A 19,886-nucleotide genomic window follows, 5' to 3' on the forward strand; every position below is an offset into this window, starting at 1 on the left:
GGGGGTAAAAACTTCTTTAAAGAGCAAGCTTGTCACAAGTGTACAGTTGACTTAATATATCAATAGTTAAATTTATTTTTTTCCCCATAAAAAATTTTTTTTATAATTTTTTTTTTTTATGTGAAATTGTAAAACTGTAAAAGATAATAATTTGATACTTTTATATAAGATGTTTTTATAGCTTTCAAAAGGAGACTAAAATTTATTATTTTTACTCTTTCATATCTTAAAAACTTATCAAATATGTTATGTGATCTTATCATGTGTGTCGTAACCACAAATTATATAAATCACACAAATTTTTAATTAACCAAACTTTAATTTTATGTATTATACAATATATATTAAAAGAGATCAAAATTGGGCATGCACCAATTGTCAAACTCCTTCAACCCACTAGCTTAAGGGTATTTTTAGGACGGCTTAAGCGTTTTTATAAAATTGATTATAAAGGTTTTGTTGGAAAAATAGTTTAGTTACTCTTCATGATTTGCTCAAGGCATTCGGAGCTTGAACTTAATTAATTAATTGAGTTTGAGTTCAAGCTCGAGCTAAATTCAATGAGTTCATGTCGGCTCATGAGCTGGCACATTTATTATAGAAAGGAGAAAATGATTATAATTCAAGCAATTAATATAATAAATGATAAAAAAAAATAAAGAACTATAGGAGAAATAATAAATTGATATAAGAAAATGAGATATAAATTTTGAATATTTTTAATAGATTGATGGTTAACTATTTGAATCATAATATATTTTAGATTTAATTTATATTAATATTTTTTAAATGAGTTAGCTCACTAGCTAACAAATTGAGTCATAACTAGGCCAAACTTGACTCATTAGCTAATCAAGCTTAGCTCAAAAGTCATTTATTGAGCAAAACTCAAATCAACTTGATTCACTTTTAGCTAGGGGTGTAAATGAGTCAAGTCGAGCTCGAGTCATACTTAACTTGAGTTCAGCTCGTCGTTCAAATTGCTAGCTCAAACTCGATCTCAAATGACCTGCTCGAACTCGGCTCGTGGGTAGTGGATGGGGGCTCGTGAGCCAGCCAGATAGGTGTGCTTGAACAGGCCGACGTTCGCTTCCGCTTCCACAATTGGTTTCGGTTTCAAGTTCCGCCTTCCGCCACTTTGCCTTCCTCTTTTGCAGGTGCACTTGTATTTTCACGTTCGAGGTTCCGCTTTCAACTCTCGTGACCTCCGTATTCGCTTCCACTTCTGCGTCAGAGGTTCCATCTTCAGCTTTTGCTTTCGCATTCGTGGTCCCGCCTTTCGAGCCAACTGTTTCTCCTTCCGCACTCAATCCGCTTAACAAGTCAATGAGTCAAGCTGTGGCTCAATCGAACTCAAGCTCAATTATCCAACGAACTCATAAATTTGCTCGAGCTCTAAACTCGATATGCTCAAGTCGTGAGCTTGTTATCGAGTTGAGCTCGTGCAAGCTCACGAGTCACGTGCAAGCTCACGAGTCAACATGACTTGTTTGCACCTGTACTTATAGCGGTGTTAAAATAGGTCAATAGACCAGGTTCACATCAAACTCAAAATCGACACGACTCAAATGTCAATCTAAACCTGACGTGTTTAATAAGTGAGTGAAAAATACATACTCAAATCGGATTCCCTAGCAACAAAATGACCGAACGAGACCAAATAACCCGTTTATTTAAAAAAAAAAATCAACATTAGATTTTAAATTAATTAATAAAAAATAAGAAAATCATATTAACAAGTAAAAGAATTTAATTTAAAACCGTCATTTCAGATCAAAATTATGTTGATATTCTTCTTCTTCTTAAAAGCCTACAGGATAGTAACCTCGAAGCCATAAGTCGTTCCTGAGCAGCCCAGCGATGCCCTCACCATTTTTAGCCCAACTCGAAGATATTCTGGTGCGATGTGGGCCCACTAATAAGAAAATAGGGCATTTTAGAATTATTACAAGGGGAAAACGAAGACCGACCAGGGGTTGCTTACAAGCCTATAAATAGTCGAACTAACCACCGTATTCCTCGCCGGTGGATGGTCGATGAAAAATAAAGGAATCTCACTCTCTCTCTTCTTCGCCTTTCTAAGGAAGTCAAAAACGTCGGCGTTTCCTTCGCTTCTTCCTCCACATCGGAATTGAATCTGATTATTCGATTTCAACAGATAAACGAAATCATCTCAGAAACCTGTTTCTTGTACGATCCATACTTGTTTCATCGGATTAGACCCACGGTGGGGCGATGGAAGTCTTGGATCGGATTCCGAACGAAGCGAAGAAGATCCTGCACTCCCTGGCGTCGGAATGGAGTGACGTGTCGGACTCGAGGGCGATCGAGGTGGTGCCGCTTAAGGGAGCTTTGACCAACGAGGTGTTTGAGATCAAGTGGATGGCGGAGGGGACAGGTGAGGGGGAAAGGGGGAGGAAGGTTTTGGTGAGGATTTATGGGGAAGGGGTGGATGTGTTCTTCAATCGGGAGGATGAGATCCGGACATTTGAGCTCATGTCGAGGCATGGACAGGGCCCGCGTTTGCTTGGGAGATTCCACAATGGTCGCGTCGAGGAGTTCATTCATGCCAGGGTATAGTATAGTTCCATCTGGAAGAAATTTTTTATTTATCATTAATTGATATTCTTCCGATTCTTTTGTAAAGCGATTCGTTGTCCTTTTTATATATTTAAACTTTTCTTCTTGATTCATCATCCGATTATAGCCTGCGCCTGTTTGATATGCTTATCTGCTTTTTTGTGTTAGTCTTTTTGTGAGGTCTTATATGATTATATGCGGCCTGTAGAAGAAAGGTTAAACCAGTTAAACTTGGTTCCGGATTTTAATTAATTTATTAGTGGTTCTAATTTTTTCAGAATCTCAGCTTTGGTTCTTTCCTTTTATTTTTATTTTTCTTCTCGAACGGAGAAAGGTTGGCTGAATTTGAAGCTTATGTAACTTATGCAATTTTTCTTCTTCGGGAAAATTAAAAGATGATGATACGCTTGCAAGAAACTTAGCGGTTTGTATTTAGCTATTAATTTAAGTACCAAGATTTTGACTCGTGCTTAATAGATCTTTGCTTCAGTTGCCTATTATCTACTCACCCGAAAATTTGTATGCCTTTTTCGATCTGCTCTGCCGAACTTTTTGGCAAACTTCTGATTCACCTTTCGCTTGAAAAGATACGAGCCTTCCATGCTATGGGGGCCCACTGGGCCCTTCTTGGTTTGAATTTTCATTTTCATAAAAGTCTTTAATACCGCCGTCGAAGTAGCTGTTATAGGAAAAGTTTGAAAACAGCTCGATAAGGCTATATTTGACGGATTATCGCATAAACTTTTGATGGACCGCTAAAATAATGCATATTTTTTAGTTTTTAATTGTGGTTGTCATCTTTCTTTGATGTGAAAAGAAATTGTAAATTTTTGTGAACTTCTTAAGTTCTTATCTAGTTTCAATTCAGTTACGTATTGACACTAATCATTTTTAAAAAAATAATTCTAAAAACTCTAATAAATTAATAGTTAGAGACATGAAAATAGACTTGCTTTTCTATTGCTTTTATCAAGCTACAGTTTTCACAGAAGAGATGAACAGCAAGTTTGTCCCTTAAAACCATCTAGAAACTGCATGATAATCGTGGATCTTAGGTTCACAATCAACTTCTTATGTGTGTGTTTGTGGACTCATTGAAATTTCTTTTTTCATATTTATAGAGATGGGATTAATTATTGATTGGTATTTTGATGAAATTGTGACTGATTACTCCATGGTTGTAGGATGTGTTGTTGGTATTAGTCTCCGCATCTTCTAGTTTTTAAAATTTGTCATTGATTTTGTAACTTGTGTTCGTCATAAAATATATGCTGCTTGCTTGTTATTTTCTTTTGGTTGCAGGTTTGTTGTGAATGATATTCGAGTTCAATGTGTGGTGGAGCGGAGTTCAAAGGTTTGTGATGTTATGAGACACTGCGCTTGTAATGTTCTGTACAAGTTCGATTTAATATTGCTCATCAAGAAATACAAAAGGGGAAAAATATTAAGAGCTTAATTTGATTGAGAAAATACTGTAGGATTTAGGCAAGTATATTACTTGTCCAGTTGTCCTTTTATTGTGGAAACTTTCTTAAAGTTCTTTCAGTGGATTATGTGCATTGAATTGTTCACTTGATATATCCTTGAAGTGTCATATATATGCATGAACTATTGTTGAACATAAAATCTCTTTTTTTTTTCCTTTGATAGACCTGAGCTGATGTGTATTATTGCGGGCTTTCTTTCCTCTTGGCCTGTTGTGTGCTTTGGCCGTGGTGCTTTGGACTTATGAGCATTAGGTACTGGGTTTGGCTTTATTTTCATAAAGTTAAAAAAGAGTGGAGAGAGAGAGAGAGAGAGAGAGAGAAGAGAATCAAGTTTTGTATTATTTTGTTTCACCCTAAAGACTCTCTCTCTCTCTTTCACATGTGAATATTTCTACTGGTGTTAATTTCATCGAAAATACAGGATTTTAAATTTAGATGTAGATTATGCAACTTTTAGGTATGTCATGGGATGAGATTGGATTCAAATTTTAAGTTTATGTGTATCATTGTTTTATTCAGTCAAATTTAACTAGATTATGAATTGTGCGAATCATATATATTGGTATGGGAAAAGAACTATATAAATTATTATTCTGAAGTCATATAATTATCATATTTTGGTCTAATAAAAATTTCTTTCTCATTTTTTAATATGCTAAATGCAAGTTAGATATGTGATTCCTTCGCGTGCAATGCGAGTGCAAATATTTGATTCCCAAGGAAAGAGGCTTAGTTTTCTTACTTTGGTATTTGTTTTCCTTGTTCGTTTCATCTGTGTTATTTGATATTGACTTGTTTAATGCTTTTGATTTTAATAAATGCGGGCTTCAAAAATTTACTTTCCAGCTATTGAGTGAGTTCTAATATTTTTCGGGTCAAATTTTTGAAAGACAAGTTAGGTTACAGATATGGCACTAAATAGAAATTTCATTCTCATTTTGTGATAACTTTATGATATGTTCCATATTTTAGATAGGCGCAAATCTCAAGGTTTACTACACACTTCTTAAGGCCATGGAAGCTTCTCGAGAAGGTCATACACTTCTTGAGATAATTGCATGCTTCTCAAAGTGGTTGTACGCTTCTATGAGAGCACAATTGAATTTAAAAATTATATTATGATCCATGCCTAGTTTGAGAATATTAAAATTGTTATTATTTGCTCAAGTGTCTACTTTTGAAATACCCATAAAGTTTTATTTTGAAATTTAAAGTATGTCTTCCTCCGCTTGTGTATATATGTTGCAGATTTGATGGCTCATAAGGCTATTAGGAACCTTTAAGCACATTAAGAAATGTCAGTTTTGTCTTGTTGTATTTGTAATTTTGTATTATGACTCCCAAATGGAACATTCTCCTCTTATAACTATGATGAGTTTGTTTGGTTCACTTTCACATTTTGTGCTTAATTCATAAAGTCTTTCTGAGTTTTTTATTCCTGAGAGTTCTAGAGATGATTAGCCTTTGTTCATCCCCGTATGCAAGCTTTTACGTTCATTGAACGTCCCTTGTATTTGCTGCTTTTGTTCAATGTTTGTCTTTATGTTATAATTTTTGTTCTTTTATTTGCTTGAATTTTATTCAAAAATATCATTTGATGTCATATTCCCTATCGTTCATTTTTAATTTGGCGGCCTTGAGGAGGTATATTCGGGATTGCTAGGCCTTTCCATTACGTTTAAAAAATATGCATAATTGTTATCGTGCGGCACTCAATATTACCGTACTTAAAAAAGCGACAGTAAATCTTCATCACAGGGAAGAGCAAAAACATGAAGTTTCCCCTGCATATTGGACAATAATTAAGAGTATGTAATTTACAAATTTATTGCCACGTTAAAATAACATGCAGATTTTAAGGCTTTAAATCTTACAGTTGGAGCAAAAACAACACAATGAAGTTGCGTTGAAAATGAAACTCAATATTTTATTTTCATTTTTTTAATTTTTATCTCTTTTTTATTCTTTAACTTCTTGTCTTTTTTTTTACATATTATATGTAGAGAGAGGATATATATATATATATATATATAGAGAGAGAGAGAGAGAGAGAGTAAGAAAGGGAAGAGAGAGAGATAGAGGAGAGGGAAATAGTGAGAAAAAGGAGAGAAATTTGAGAGAAAATGGAGTCCCTAGGGAGGGAAAGAGAAGAGAGGGAGAGGTTAGAGAGAAATAAACGAGTAGGGAGAGGGAAGGTGGAGTGGACGGGTCATTGTCTATGTGAGGTGTTGGTCAAATTTTAATTATGTTGTTCTTACAGGTTACCATAATAATTTAAGCATTATAGGTTGATATAAAGGTTGGGATAAATTGAATAAAGATTTAGGAAGATTTCACTTGTAAAATCCCTTCTCTCTCTCATTCTCTCTTACAAGAAGGATTAAGAAGCTCTCAAGATTCCTCCTAAATTTCTTAACAAATGGTATCAAAGCCTCATTGAGGTGATCGAGAAGCAAGAAGCTTATGGGCTTGGCAAGGAACTCGTACGAAGGCTTTCGGGCTCGTTCGTGCTGTTCGTTCTTGTCGATCAAGCAAAGGAGTTGGAAGCAAGGTCAGACACACAGGCCCAAGGCGCAAGCTCGGACAGACTCGCACAGGGTGCATACGAGGGGATGAAGCGGGCGCAATGCTCAAGTATGAACGGACTCGCACACTAGGCACGGGCAAGGGTCTGACGTGGGGCCCGGGCAGGAAAATCGCTTGAGAAGCCTGTACGGTTCGGAGGAAGGTCACCGCATGCGTGACCTGGTGCTGTGCAGGTCAGAGCTATGGGAGGACAAAAAGCGGGCTGAGCTAGGAGGCGTGCAGGAACAAGCATTACAATGGATGTCGTGGGTACCTCTTCTGAAAGAACTTCGGAAGCAGCACATAAGACGACTTCTGAAGGTAAGGAGAAGCTGCAGCAAGAGGAAGAGATAAGGCGCACACTGGTGCAGGTGTTCGATTGGGAGCAGAATTCGGACAGAGGGCGGCGTACCCAAGCTCGGGATCATTAGCAAAAGGCCCATGGGAGTGCAAAGCACGGGATTGGGCCTTATCAAATTGGAGGCCGAAGATTCAAAATCTTGTTCTTTACTAAAGATCTTTTTTGTTCTTTTGAGGTGGAGCTTCAGGGTCATTTGGTTAGCTATTGTGTGTTAGAGCAATGGATCAAGAAAGGCAAGATCAAGAACTAGGGCGACAAGTTGTTCGCGAACATGAAATCAGACAGGAGTTGTGCGAGGTCGCAAGTTGGAGCACACACGAGTGTCTCAGGAAGGCTGGCAAGTCGGTGCTGGAGCGTGGGCGTTCTGTGCAAGAGCAAATGCGCAGGCCAGAAGCACGCGGGAGCATGCGATGCATAAGGCACAGACGTGCGAATCACGAGTGGAACAACGGGAGCGTGAGCTGGAGCCGCGGATTGGAACACACATTGGAGGCCGTTTGCCAGCAGGATTAGGCTCAGTTCGACAGGATTACTCGTGGTGTTAGTGCAGGCAGGGGCGGATCCAGCTTCTTTTTTCAGGGTTGGCAAAAAAAAAATTTTTTGTGGGGGATGGGCAAAGATGCTTAGGATTGATTAAATGAGGGCAAAAAAATTTTTTGAGAGCGGGCAAAATACCCAAAATACTCAAAATATTTCAAAATATCTCACTAAAATTAAAAAAAAAAATTGAGGGGGGGCATTGCCCCCCCTCAACTACATGGGGATCCGCCCATGAGTGCAGGGTGCCTGTTAGATCGCAATAGGTGCACAGATGATTCTTTGATTGTAAAACTTGGACAAAGGTGAAGATTGTGAGGTGTTGGTCCAGTTTTAGTCAGGTTGTTCATGCTGGTTACTACAATAATGTAAATGCCTATATATAGACATTTTAGGCTGATGTAAAGGTTGGGGAAAATTGAATAAAGTTTTAGGAAGATTTTCCTCCTAAAATCTATCCCTTGTCTCTTTCCCTCTCTCTTACAAGAAGGCTCAAGAAGCTCTCAAGATTCCTCCTAAATTTCTAACAATCGATGGAGATTTGTATAAAAGAAATTGGGTAGGAGATGGTGATGGGGATGGCAGGTTGAGGGTTGGACGGCTGGGAGCGATGCAGACACCTCAAGAAAAGGGGTTTGCTTGATGTAGGGTTTGTTTGTGTGTGCTCAAGCCCAACATAGAAGCGAGAGGCAAGGGAGGGGGGGCAGTTGGACGAGAAGGAGAAGAGGGAAGACGGGCTTGGGTTTATAGGCGAGGAGAAAGAGAGACTAGAGAAGCTGTGGAACCCTTTAAGTAAAAAGAAGCTAAACTCTTAAACATCAATGAGCATTTTGATGTAATGGTTGGAATTTTATTATGAAATTTTTCAGTTAAGCGTGCTCATCCCGGAGTAATTCTAGAATTGGTGACCTACTTGGAAGTTACACCAACGTGACAAAACCGTGAGGTCCTTAGGCCAAAGAGGACAATATTTTTGGAAAATCAAAATTTATTCAACATATAATAATACATCTTATTCAAATTTTACAACACATACATCGGTTAACAAAAAAAAAAATAATACATCTTATTCAACTTATGGAAATCAAAATTTATTTTACTCATTAATTTTATATGTTCCTTTTTTTTTTTTTAAACAAAAAACAGATTAATAAAAGCAAATACGGTTACATCAGAAAATGACCAGAGAAAAGCGAGAGTGAAATACAATCACATATGGCTCAGTATAACGACCGAGGCTTCCAGCATCCCTGTAACCTCGCACGGACCGTCCATACGGTGAAAATAGCGCCCACATCCAATCGAAACCGAAGGTTGCCACTAGCTCGGCCACAGGGACACGAGCTCCAGCCACATCATAGCCTTTATAACCTCAGAAATCAAACAGAGAGAAGCAGAGGAAAGCAAGATCGTCTTCGACTACGCCCCCTCCGGCGGCCCCTTCCGCGAAATCTCCCGCCCCCACGAGAAATAGCAGGTCTATCTCGCACCAAGGTAAAATCATTACCAGGATCCGAACCACCGTAAAAATCCGGATCAGCCAAATTGCAATCCGAAAACTCCGATCCATATTCAAATTCGGAAGAGCCATATAACCAATCCCCCTGGTTAGAGAAATCGGATCCAGGATTAATACCCAAACGCTGAACCAAATGCTGCATATCAACCAAGTTAACAGAGACATCCACCAGATTATTCGAACAATTCGAATTGTTACCCAGATTATTTTCCACAATACAATCTTTATGCTCAGAAATAGTATTCAAAATAACAGCATCAGGTGGCGATTGAACCAAGTCATCAGAACCATAAGACCGGGCTGTCAACCGTAGTGAGCCCCTGCACATCCATATTAGCATTTATTTCCCCCACCAAAGAGACCAAATTATCACCATTACTCTGATTCCGAACAGCAAAATCATCATCAACCGAAATACCCTCATTCACAGCCAATTGATCATTTACGACAGATGAAGGAAAAAACGGCACAGCATTTGGAGACAAAGAAATATCTGCCTCAACCGCAACACTATCCTCCATAGTTTTATCCAACAAAACACCAACCGTTGGCTTAAAGCCTGTTCTCTATCAGAAACAACAACTGGCACAACCGACTCCATCACATTCGACTCAAACATAACAATTTCATTTTGAGCATCAACAACAACAGGTTCCTTCAACACTGGTACCACACAATGATTTATCGCAGTTTTTGACACATTACGATTCGGGTGCAAAATAGGACAAGCATCCTTAGAATGTCCTAGAGAACTACAATGATTACAAAAACTGGGAATATCATCAAATAAAACAGTCTGAATATACCCAGATTCCACAGATCCAACCCAAACCTTCTCCTCATGTTTCTTGGTAACATCCAATTCAACCAATATACGAGGTACCGACGGCCGCGACCCAGAAGCCGTAGCCAAATCAGATTTGAGGGGCCGACCGAAAAGAGAGCCTAAACCAAAGAGTATTCTAGGAGTAAATAAATGGGGCCTAAGAAGAGGGAAAGAGACCCAAATCGGCACAATAGGAGAATCCAACTCAACATCCAAATGGTGAGTCCATTTCACCACTTTCATATAACAATTTTGAACAAAATAGGATCTATGGGAAAAAATTCTGCAATAATCAAAATCATTCTCAAGTTTTATCAAAACATTCCGATTATTGAGCACAGTAACTGAAAAATCCCCAATCAACTTTAAACTAAAACAAAATTTCCGAATGGCTTCGACAGAGGGTCTCCGCCCCGGAAAACGACCAACCAAAGAGAACTCAAAAGGCTTAGCAAGCGACCTAATTTCATCATCCGAAATAAACAGCGCCGGCAAGCCACGATGAGAAGAAAAATTCAGAGCTGGAAAAGAGGAAGAAGAAATACCCGAAACCGCATCCTTGAACGAAATAGGAGTCGCTATTCCGCTCAGGAAACCAGGATCACGTATACGGGAAGCCGCCATACACGAAACCAAGAGCAAAGAGGAAAAAAATCGCTCACCAGACGAAAGCGAAGAGGAGGCGGCGGATGGGACGAAAGAGGCGTAACCCTAGCAGAGCCATTTGCTTCTTAGTAAAGAAGTTTGAACTTGAATTAATTTTATATGTTCCTTATTCCTCGTGGAATGTCTCAAATTATTTCGTTCATGTCATTATTGGTGAGGTTTTAATTTAGTGATTGTTGGTTTAAATTTATGAAAGCTAAGTTGTTTAACTAATTGATCTGCAAATATTCAATTTCTTTTATATGAACTTATACCACTTCTCATATTAATTATATTAGAAAATCCTGGCTATAATTCATTTTGCTCTTCAGAAATCTTTTTAACTGATGTTTTTTGCTTGCTCCTGTGAAAAGCAACAAACAAGTAAATATTCAACATCCTAATGTTGTTGTACTGACCTTTGTCTATGGTTATTGAAAATTGAATGATACAATTTCTCTAATAAGCTATGCTTTATAATCATTATTCATAAATAATTTGTAACCTATTTTTCCTTGATTTCTAGAACTCGGTTTCTGTGGACAGGGAAAGTAATTGTATCATTCAAATGTCAATATAAATGGCTCAGATAAAACCTTTTTTTCTTGTTCAGATTGATTCGATTTAGTTTTTAAAGCAGATGCAAATTATTTCAGTTTAAGTATTAATTCATGAAATTTCTTCCCATGTCTTTCTTAATGTCTGATCTTCTGATATTTTCCTGCATGTTTTAAACTCCAGACTCTATCAGCAACTGACCTGCATGACCCGGAAATATCTGCTCTTATAGCTTCAAAACTTAGAGAGTTCCACGATCTTGACATGCCTGGTCCAAGGAAAGTTCATTTATGGGACCGATTAAGGTATGTTGTTGTAACCTTAATAATTCAGTTTCAATTTTGTTGCTGCTAACTTAGTGGTCTTTTTGTCTGTTTCCTTTAGAAATTGGCATAAAGCAGCCCAAAGCTTGTGCTCTACCGAGCAAGCTAAGGAATTTTGCTTGGATACTTTAGAAGAGGAGATTAGTTCCTTGGAAAAGTTGTTGACAGGGGATGATCAGAGAATTGGATTCTGCCACAATGATCTTCAATATGGCAACATTATGATGGATGAGGAAACAAAACAAATTACCATCATAGTGAGTTTTCCCGATCAATTTATAAACTTCATATGTTTAAACCAAAAAACAAAGTTTGACAGAAAATATATAATTATATTGTAGGCAACAACTTTAATGAGAAGATGAAGAACACACAGAAAATTTTCTTTTTTATTTCTAACTCATATCCCGAAATGTAACTAGTCATTCTTGCGTGCCTCTATAGCTTCATCAAGTTATTCACTCTATTTAATGCTAAGTTAAGAAAAAAGTTTTTTATTAAAATTAAGGTGAGAAAAAAATCATTTTAACACAATTATTTGCAATCTTGTAAATCTACTAGAAAGCTGTACCTTAAGCCTATTGATCCAGGATATAGATCTTAATACGATTTGTGTGATAGGTGGGATCCTTTTATCTAAAGAAATTTTGATAATTTGCATATCACAAGTTATCAATTACACCAGCAATTTACCTTCTTTATGAAAACAAGTGATAGTAAAATTTAACTTACCTGGACAGGGTCTTTACAAGTGATCAAGAATATATGTGGTCTAGACTAGCGACCTTCATTGCACTTTGAAGTGGCGCTGGTTTACCATATGCCAAAGCGGTAGAGTGGACGTCATAATTTGTAGCAGAGGGGTGCGCGGCCCCTATTTTAGAAAAACAAAAGTGATAGTAAAATTTCTTTTAAAGATAAGGCCAAACTACAGCAGGAACTACCAAGTCGCTAGTCCCTTCTAAGCTCTCTCAATTTCTTTTAAAATATGTAACTTCAAAATTTGCCGCATAACAGTAAACGCCAAAGACCACCACTCCATTTTGTCTGGCTTTAAAAAAACTCGATTATGATGTATTGTAGATTTATGTGGTGGCCTAAGGACAATGCTTCCTCGTCACAAAAAAAAAAAGATTTATGTGGTGGGAGTGATGGCGGTTGTCGATAGGATAGTAGCGGTAACCAGTGAAGTAATTACAGCATCTGTAGTTGTCGTCACTCGTCACTGATAGTTGTTTTTAAAAATACTCAAAATATCTAAGAGTAACTTTTCGGGGTTTTAAAAATTTTGATTTATTTTTTAAAGTAGAAAATTAAAATATTTAAAATGCACTAAACAAACAAATAAACATATTCTTAAAAAACAAAACAAAAAACCAAAAATAAAAGTGATCTCAAATATGTCCAAAATAATTTGAACGCATTTTCTAAATTCAAGTAACAAAATAAGCCCTTAGCTTAGATGGAAATAATTTATGATATGATGGCCTATCTTTTATCTTCCCTAAAGCATAGCATGTAATCAATCAAAATTTATGCTGCAAAATCTTGAAGTAAGGCCAATAATTTTGAGACTCATCCCATGCAATTTTCTTATTATATATTCATATTTGCGATGGTGTTTTTTTAGCTTGTACGACATACTAATAAGTGCATTAATCATGTTTGTACTGCTTGTTTGTTTGCCAGGACTACGAGTATGCAAGTTTCAACCCAATTGCATACGATATCGCTAATCACTTTTGTGAGATGGCCGCTGATTACCATACCAGCACTCCGCATGTTCTGGACTACAGTAAATATCCAGGTAGGTAACTGGTTCGTTTGGGATGACATTCTTACTACTTCTTAAAATAACTTTTTTAGTACAAAAATTAAAATTTTTGTACTAAAAAACTGCTTGAAGAATAGTTCTAAGGTTTCGTTTGGGATGATTTTTTTTTTTTTTGCTTCTTAAAGCAGCTTTTTAGTACACAATTTAAACTTTTGTACTATGAAGCTGTTTTTAGAAGCAATAAGGAAGCCGTCCCAAACGAAGCCTAAATCTGATAGTTATTGAGATATTAAAGTATATGAACATTTAACCAAACAACATACATGACTATAATCTTGATAAAATAAATTACAGAATTTTATGGTAGTCTTCATTTAAATTTTTTTAGTAACTTTCATTGAACAGAGTTTGAGAAGCACTATTAATGTTTAAATTAGTTGTAGGAGCATAATATAAAATAATTTAGAAAATAGCAAATTAGTCAAAGTATTTGGTGCATTCTAAAAATGTCAAACTATTGGTGCTTTCTATTGAATACACCAAACAGTTTCTCTAGTTTGCTCATTTCTAAATTATTTTGATACCATGCTCCTACAACTAATTTAAACATTAATAGTGCTGCTTTTCAAAATTTTGCCTTTTAAGATTTTGTGATGGTTTCCAATTAGGAGTTTGTACAAACCTCTAGTCTTAAAAATTTAAGATCCAATTTTATTCAAAATTGTTAATGAAATTAGAATCCATCCTTACTGCATGCCTAGGTTGCATTATTTCTAACGAAGATTTAACTATGATTTGATTGTGGAAAAATATTATTTTAATATAGATGCAGTGGGATAGCTGAAAAAAATAAAAAATACTGAAAATGTCTTAACAAAATAACCAGAGCATACAATTTTTTTTTTCTTTTCTTAGGCATAGAAACTCTTCTATAATTTGTTGTATTTAATCATTTGCAGATCTTGAAGATCGCAAAAGATTTGTTAATATATATGTGAAATCTCCAGGTAAATCCATGAAACAATGCAAACACCAACTCCCTTCAAATCATGAGAAATTATTATGTGCAGTGCACTTGCATTCGGACTCTAATCAAAACAGGCCATGTCAGCCTGTACATAGGCTGATGTGGCATGTTCTGATTGTAGTCCAGACACCGTCCCGATCTCCGCACGTAATAATTGCTCTCAAACCATAGTCCCAATTGGGACATTTCTTAGGCTTTCCTGTTGCTGTTACATAACTCTTAAAACATTGCATTTTTCTTGTTAAGGTGAAGATCCATCTGAAGTGGATCAGCTTGAGGATTTACTTGAATCGATTGAGAAATATGCCCTTGTTAGTCATCTAATCTGGGGCCTTTGGGGTATAATATCGGTACGTCATTCTAACTTTCTCAAGTTGATGAGTGTATTTAATTGCTTAAATATTAAAAAAATAATCTGTTTTATAGATAATGAAACATGTTATCCTTAAATTTGATCTGAGATTTATTAAACTTATTTTAAGATGAATATAATACAATAAATAATTCATTAATGCTTTTATTCTTCTAACTGAATTTCTACTATTTCCGCAGGAGAATGTGAATGAAATTGACTTCGACTATGCTGAGTATGCAAGGCAGAGGTTTGAGCAGTACCGTTTGAGAAAGCTTATTCTTTTGGATCAAGGCTTCTTTCATCACACTAGTTAATGTGTTCGGCAACGGTCTCTTATCTTTGTGTGTGTATGTATATATATATTAAAAATATTTGTACTAAAATTTTATTTTAAAAAATAGTAATAAAGTTGTCCCATTTTGATAAGATATCCAAACTTAATATTTCTCTATAATCAACACTGCAAGTTTGGCCTTCAAATTCTTTCATATTTGTGTTTGTGTATATATATTTGACTTTTTTATTGCATGAAATAAGGAAGTTGACTAATATGCTAAGCATCTTTATGAATAATTTCCTTATAATATGAGAAGGTTAGATAATACAGAGTTCAGCAGAATTGAGGAGGATTTGCATCTTCATGCATGATTTATGTTTTAAAATTGAACCTAATGTGATCCGCAGGACATCTTATCAATATATATGAATATGCATTTTTTAATTTTCGTTGAGAAAGAGATAAAGGAAGGTGACTAGATTTTCATGTTAACAATTGATGGTATTTTGAATTTAATTTTAAAAAAACACCCCTAATAACTTAAATATAAGCCATTAATCTAAATTAACACCCTTAATAACAGTAAGATCAAATAAAATTCTAATAAACTTTATTGTTTACACTATTATACATTAAACCTCATCCACGAAAAGGATGATATATTCTTGAACTTCTTATGGCAGTATAGTTATCAATTTTAAAAATTCAATGAAATTTAAATAAATTAATAAAATTTACATTTACATTGACACAAATAAAATGCTAATTTTTTTTTAATAATTAATAAATTATTCAAATAAAAAGTCCATATAAACCAAGTGGGATTGCGGAGTCTAGTGGTGCAAATGAGTCAAGCCGAACTCGAGTCTCATCGAGCTTGAGCTTGGATCGTCAATTGTTTAAGTGGCTCAAACATGACTTGAATGTGAATTTTTTGGCTCGAGCTCGAATAAGTTGCTCGAACTTAGTTCGTTTGTGGGCTTGATAGCTCGACATGAAGTGCATTTTTTATGAATTTTTTTAATGAACTGCAAAATGATTTTTTGTATGAAGATAAAATTTATATGGCAAAAATAATTATAATCACATTTAAGGAAATAAGTTGAATAATATAAGTTATTGATAAATGATTTCATATATGTGAGTAGAATTTTCAAAATAATAGAAAGGAGAGGATAGGGCATCTATAACAAGAAACATACAGAAGATTAAGGAATGGTACTTCTAACAACTAAACAATAATGATACAAAGTTTTATATCAAAATTAAACTAAAACCATATTTTTGAACAAAAACTTTACTAAATAACAACATTTTAATACTAAAACAATACATCAACAAGTAATACAAAACAACATCAAATTTAAACTCAATGTCAAAAGATTAAGTATTTTTAACACTAACACATTTTTAATAAATTTCACTAAGTAATATGTTAACAAAGTTCACAAAAAATCTTATATTACTCATATCTCCATAATTTTAATCACTTTGTCCGGTCATAAGCACCTTCAGATAATCAATCTGCAAATGATAAAAACAAAAGTCAAAACTATTGCTTTAAATATTAAGAGAGGAAGAATATGTAGAGGGATCTTCTAACTTTCAAAATGCTTATAACCAAAGGTAATGTTATTTCCACCTCTTTAACTTCCCTCTTCCTACAAGCAATTTACATGAAATGATATCATTAGTATTATAAAATTTGAAACTTTAAAATAAAAAATTATAAGAAATCATTACATTCGTTCTTCCTTTTAGGTTGCAATGTGAATGAACCCAATTTCAATCATATATGAGTGCATGAACCGTCTCAATGCTCAATTTCAAATGGTAGGTGTCAACAACTCTCTCTCTTATGCTAAATGTAGATTCATATGCAACTGTGCTAATTGAAATTGTTAGGATATCAACAGTCATTCTTGATAAAATGTTGTACTTCATTTGGTTATTCTTCCACCATACAATAACATTGAAGGGGTGTCGTGTAGGACAATATTCTAAACCATCTTCAAGATATTTATCTAAATCAAATTTCACAAGTTTTTTAGTTGTTATCTTCAAAACGTAGGATGTAAAATCTAGCCAACCACTATACTTGTTGCCCAATACTCTTGAGTAATTTTTGAACTATTTTTTGGACCTGCAACACTTGATCTTCCCTCTATGAATGTACTAGGTACACATTATATATCTTCTTCAAAACATGATGCGTAACTTTTGTATAACTCAAACAATAAGCTAAAGACGTACAAGATGTTTTGTATGCTTTCATCTCCTTTATAGATAATTGGAAATGCAAATTCTATGACAACAAATTTCATTCTCAGGTCCATAATAGCACCAAAGACCATTGAAAATTGCACTCACCCCATTATTTGTCAAATTTGGCTTTCATTTTTTGGACATTTTCATAATAAATCTATTTGAAGAATGTGCCCCATCATCCAATACATTTTTTATTATACACATATGTGAGAGGAATAAGTTTGATGTGAGAGATTCTAATCCTGAAATGATATTTGTTGCCTCATTGAAAAACCCCAAAACATCACACAACTTTCCAATGTTTTCCGCTCCTCCTCTATAGAACAAATACAATAAGCAACTTCTCTTTCACCATAAGAGAAGAAAGCTTCCCTAAATTTGAGTGCAACAGCAAGCATGTTATATGTTGAGTTCCAACATGTTGGGCACTCCGTAATAAGTTTTCTTGTATGTAGTTATAACTGTTTAACAACTTCAGGAAATTTTGTTAACATTGACTCAGATGCATTTATGAAACTAATTGAGTTACGGTTTTTATCAACAACTTGTTCCATAATTTTGATCTCATCCTTCACAATCAAAATGAGAATATGTGTACAACAACGCACTTGAAAGAGCTTTCCTTCAAAAGTTGTCCTTAAGCAACTTAATTGTCCTATCGTTGTTTGTAACATTATCAACGGATATAATAAATACTTTGTTCTCTAAGCCCCACTCACTAATTTCTAATTAGAATCCACATAATGTGCGCCAAATTGAAACGGCATTCATCAGAGCAAAGATGGGGGGTGAAGGAAAGAAAAATAGCTAGGTTTATGGATTTTTTACCTTCCTTGGTATTCGTCGGAACAAAGATGCTCCGACTCTGCCCATCCTCACCGGAACGACACGAAAGATGGAGTTCTGTGTTGCCGCCTTCGCCTTCTATCTTCGCCTTCTTTTGGGATAGTTTTTGTACTGCTTCCTAAAATGATTTTTTAGCATAAAATTTACTAATTAAAAACATTTTTGTACTAGAAAGCTGTTTTAGAAAGCATCAATATATAACATCCCAAACGAAGCCAGTGTGCTGCCTCTGTTGTGTCGATTTCCGACCTTGTGTAAATCATAAAATATTCAATCAGCTGGTCTCGCTCAATTGTTTCACCTCTCTCCGTTTATTCATTCAACTTGTAGCGGGTCCAGCTATTTTGCCTACGCAGATTGTGCGCCTCAACAGACTACCAAGTCGAACCACGGTTTGATTGAACTTGAGCTCGATTATTTCACGAGCTCAAAAAAACTGCTCGACCTCGAATTTGAAGTTTTATAAGCTTAACCTATGAGCTAGTTACTGAGTGGGGTCAACTAGGGAGCCTGACTCGTTTTCACCTCTATGCGGGGAAAATTATTAGGTGCAGAGACCAGATGTGAGGTATGTTCGGACTTCAATAAAATATTGACATGTGGAGTGGGCATGTTGGATTTATTTTTTTCATATTCGCGAAACTTTAAGCCAAGCGCAGGTGAAGTGTAGGTAAAACACAGTCACAGTGCAGTAAAAGTGCATGTAAAACACAGTCACGGTGCAGTAAAAAAACACAGCAAAAAGAGCAATCAAAATGCAACTACAATACAGGTAAAGTATAATCAAAGTGCAGTAAAAAAGCGCATCAAAATTCAACAGTCAAAATGTAACTAAAATACAAATAAATTACATATAAAAAAAATACAATTAAAATGCACTCCACTTACCAAATTATTTTAAGTGAATGTTATCTCCACCTCTAATAATTTTCCCGTGCGGAGTTCTGATTCTAGATTATTCCTTTACTTCTGTAGAGAAAGGCAATTCGGTTCTCTCCGCGTCTTTTCAAATCCCCGGCAGAGAGCGCAAGCTGCGATCACGAAAAGAATTCCGAGGCTTGGCGCGGCGTCGAAATATTCTCACTCACTCTCTGGATCTTATTTCTCCTCTTCCATCCTTCTTGTCGGAATAGGATGGGCCGACCCCCTCATGGCGGAGGCCCCGCCTTTCGATTCACGCCGAACGAGGTATTCCATTTGAATACCACTTTCCTTCTCTTTAAACCCTAGCCAACGAGTATTTGATTGATATCCTTGTAAACACCCTTTGCTTTTTAGGGCTTTAAGATCCTGCCATTTCTACGTTTTGTTTGAAACGGAGGGAATTGAACGAAATGGAATGAAATACCAATAATTTATGTGTTGATTTAGATTCGTGGTCGTGGATTTGATTTTCTTTCTACTTCTTTTCATTTTCTTTCACTTAAATTTCCAGCATCCAAACTTAGATTTCGTTTTATGCATTTTTTAATTATCCGAATGAATATTACTTAATATGATGTATTTGTGCCTGGGATATTTTTCATACTGCAGGAGGAAAGAGGGGATTGAAAACTTGATAGCATGAACCAATCAATTGTTTATTTGCTAATAAGCATTAGTCTGTATTTGACAGTTTCTTTTTGAAGCTATTGGAAGCCGATTATAACCATGCGTTCAATCAGAATGTCACCGCTGGTACACCACCGATGTTAAATCTTGATGAAAGGCTTCTTTCATGGCTTTCACACTGCTCAAATAAATTAGTAACATTTGACTTGGGTTCCTTCAGAACTACTCATTTTTAAAGGAACAAATGTCAAGCCAAGGAGATTCGTGGTGATTTTTTACAAGTGAAATATAGCAACACATTAAATAAAAGGAATGAAAAATGACAATGCAATCAATTAGGATGTGTCAATTATAGTATTGACAATAAAAAAAGTCTGCAAAGTTTAA

The 19,886-nt window shown here is 35.6% G+C and overlaps 2 protein-coding genes and 1 pseudogene across 3 annotated transcripts in view; all 3 read left to right on the forward strand.

The window, feature by feature from the left end:
• The first annotated feature begins 1,879 nt into the window (after window positions 1-1,879).
• On the forward strand, window positions 1,880-14,985 carry LOC110114805 (probable choline kinase 2). Of its 2 annotated transcripts, none has more exons than XM_020847811.2 (7): window positions 1,880-2,574; window positions 11,262-11,383; window positions 11,463-11,658; window positions 13,091-13,208; window positions 14,135-14,182; window positions 14,449-14,552; window positions 14,755-14,985. In XM_020847811.2, the coding sequence occupies exons 1-7, from the start codon at window positions 2,236-2,238 to the stop codon at window positions 14,869-14,871; spliced, it is 1,044 nt and encodes a 347-aa protein (XP_020703470.1). In that variant the 5' UTR covers window positions 1,880-2,235; the 3' UTR covers window positions 14,872-14,985. The 2 variants fall into 2 exon arrangements, with proteins under 2 accessions (XP_020703470.1, XP_028551904.1); XM_028696071.1 differs by lacking the exon at window positions 1,880-2,574 and adding an exon at window positions 3,888-3,934.
• Window positions 12,126-12,278, forward strand: LOC114579963 (annotated as a pseudogene).
• Window positions 14,986-18,869: 3,884 nt separating the features above from the next.
• Window positions 18,870-19,886, forward strand: part of LOC110114806 (protein SAWADEE HOMEODOMAIN HOMOLOG 2) — a gene marked incomplete in the record, with an annotated part of 12,572 nt that continues 11,555 nt past the window's right edge. Inside the window, 1 exon segment of the mRNA XM_020847813.2 lies at window positions 18,870-19,136.

This window comes from Dendrobium catenatum, unplaced genomic scaffold (assembly GCF_001605985.2).
Source record: "Dendrobium catenatum unplaced genomic scaffold, ASM160598v2 fragScaff_scaffold_716, whole genome shotgun sequence".
In the NCBI taxonomy this organism is placed as follows: domain Eukaryota; kingdom Viridiplantae; phylum Streptophyta; class Magnoliopsida; order Asparagales; family Orchidaceae; genus Dendrobium; species Dendrobium catenatum.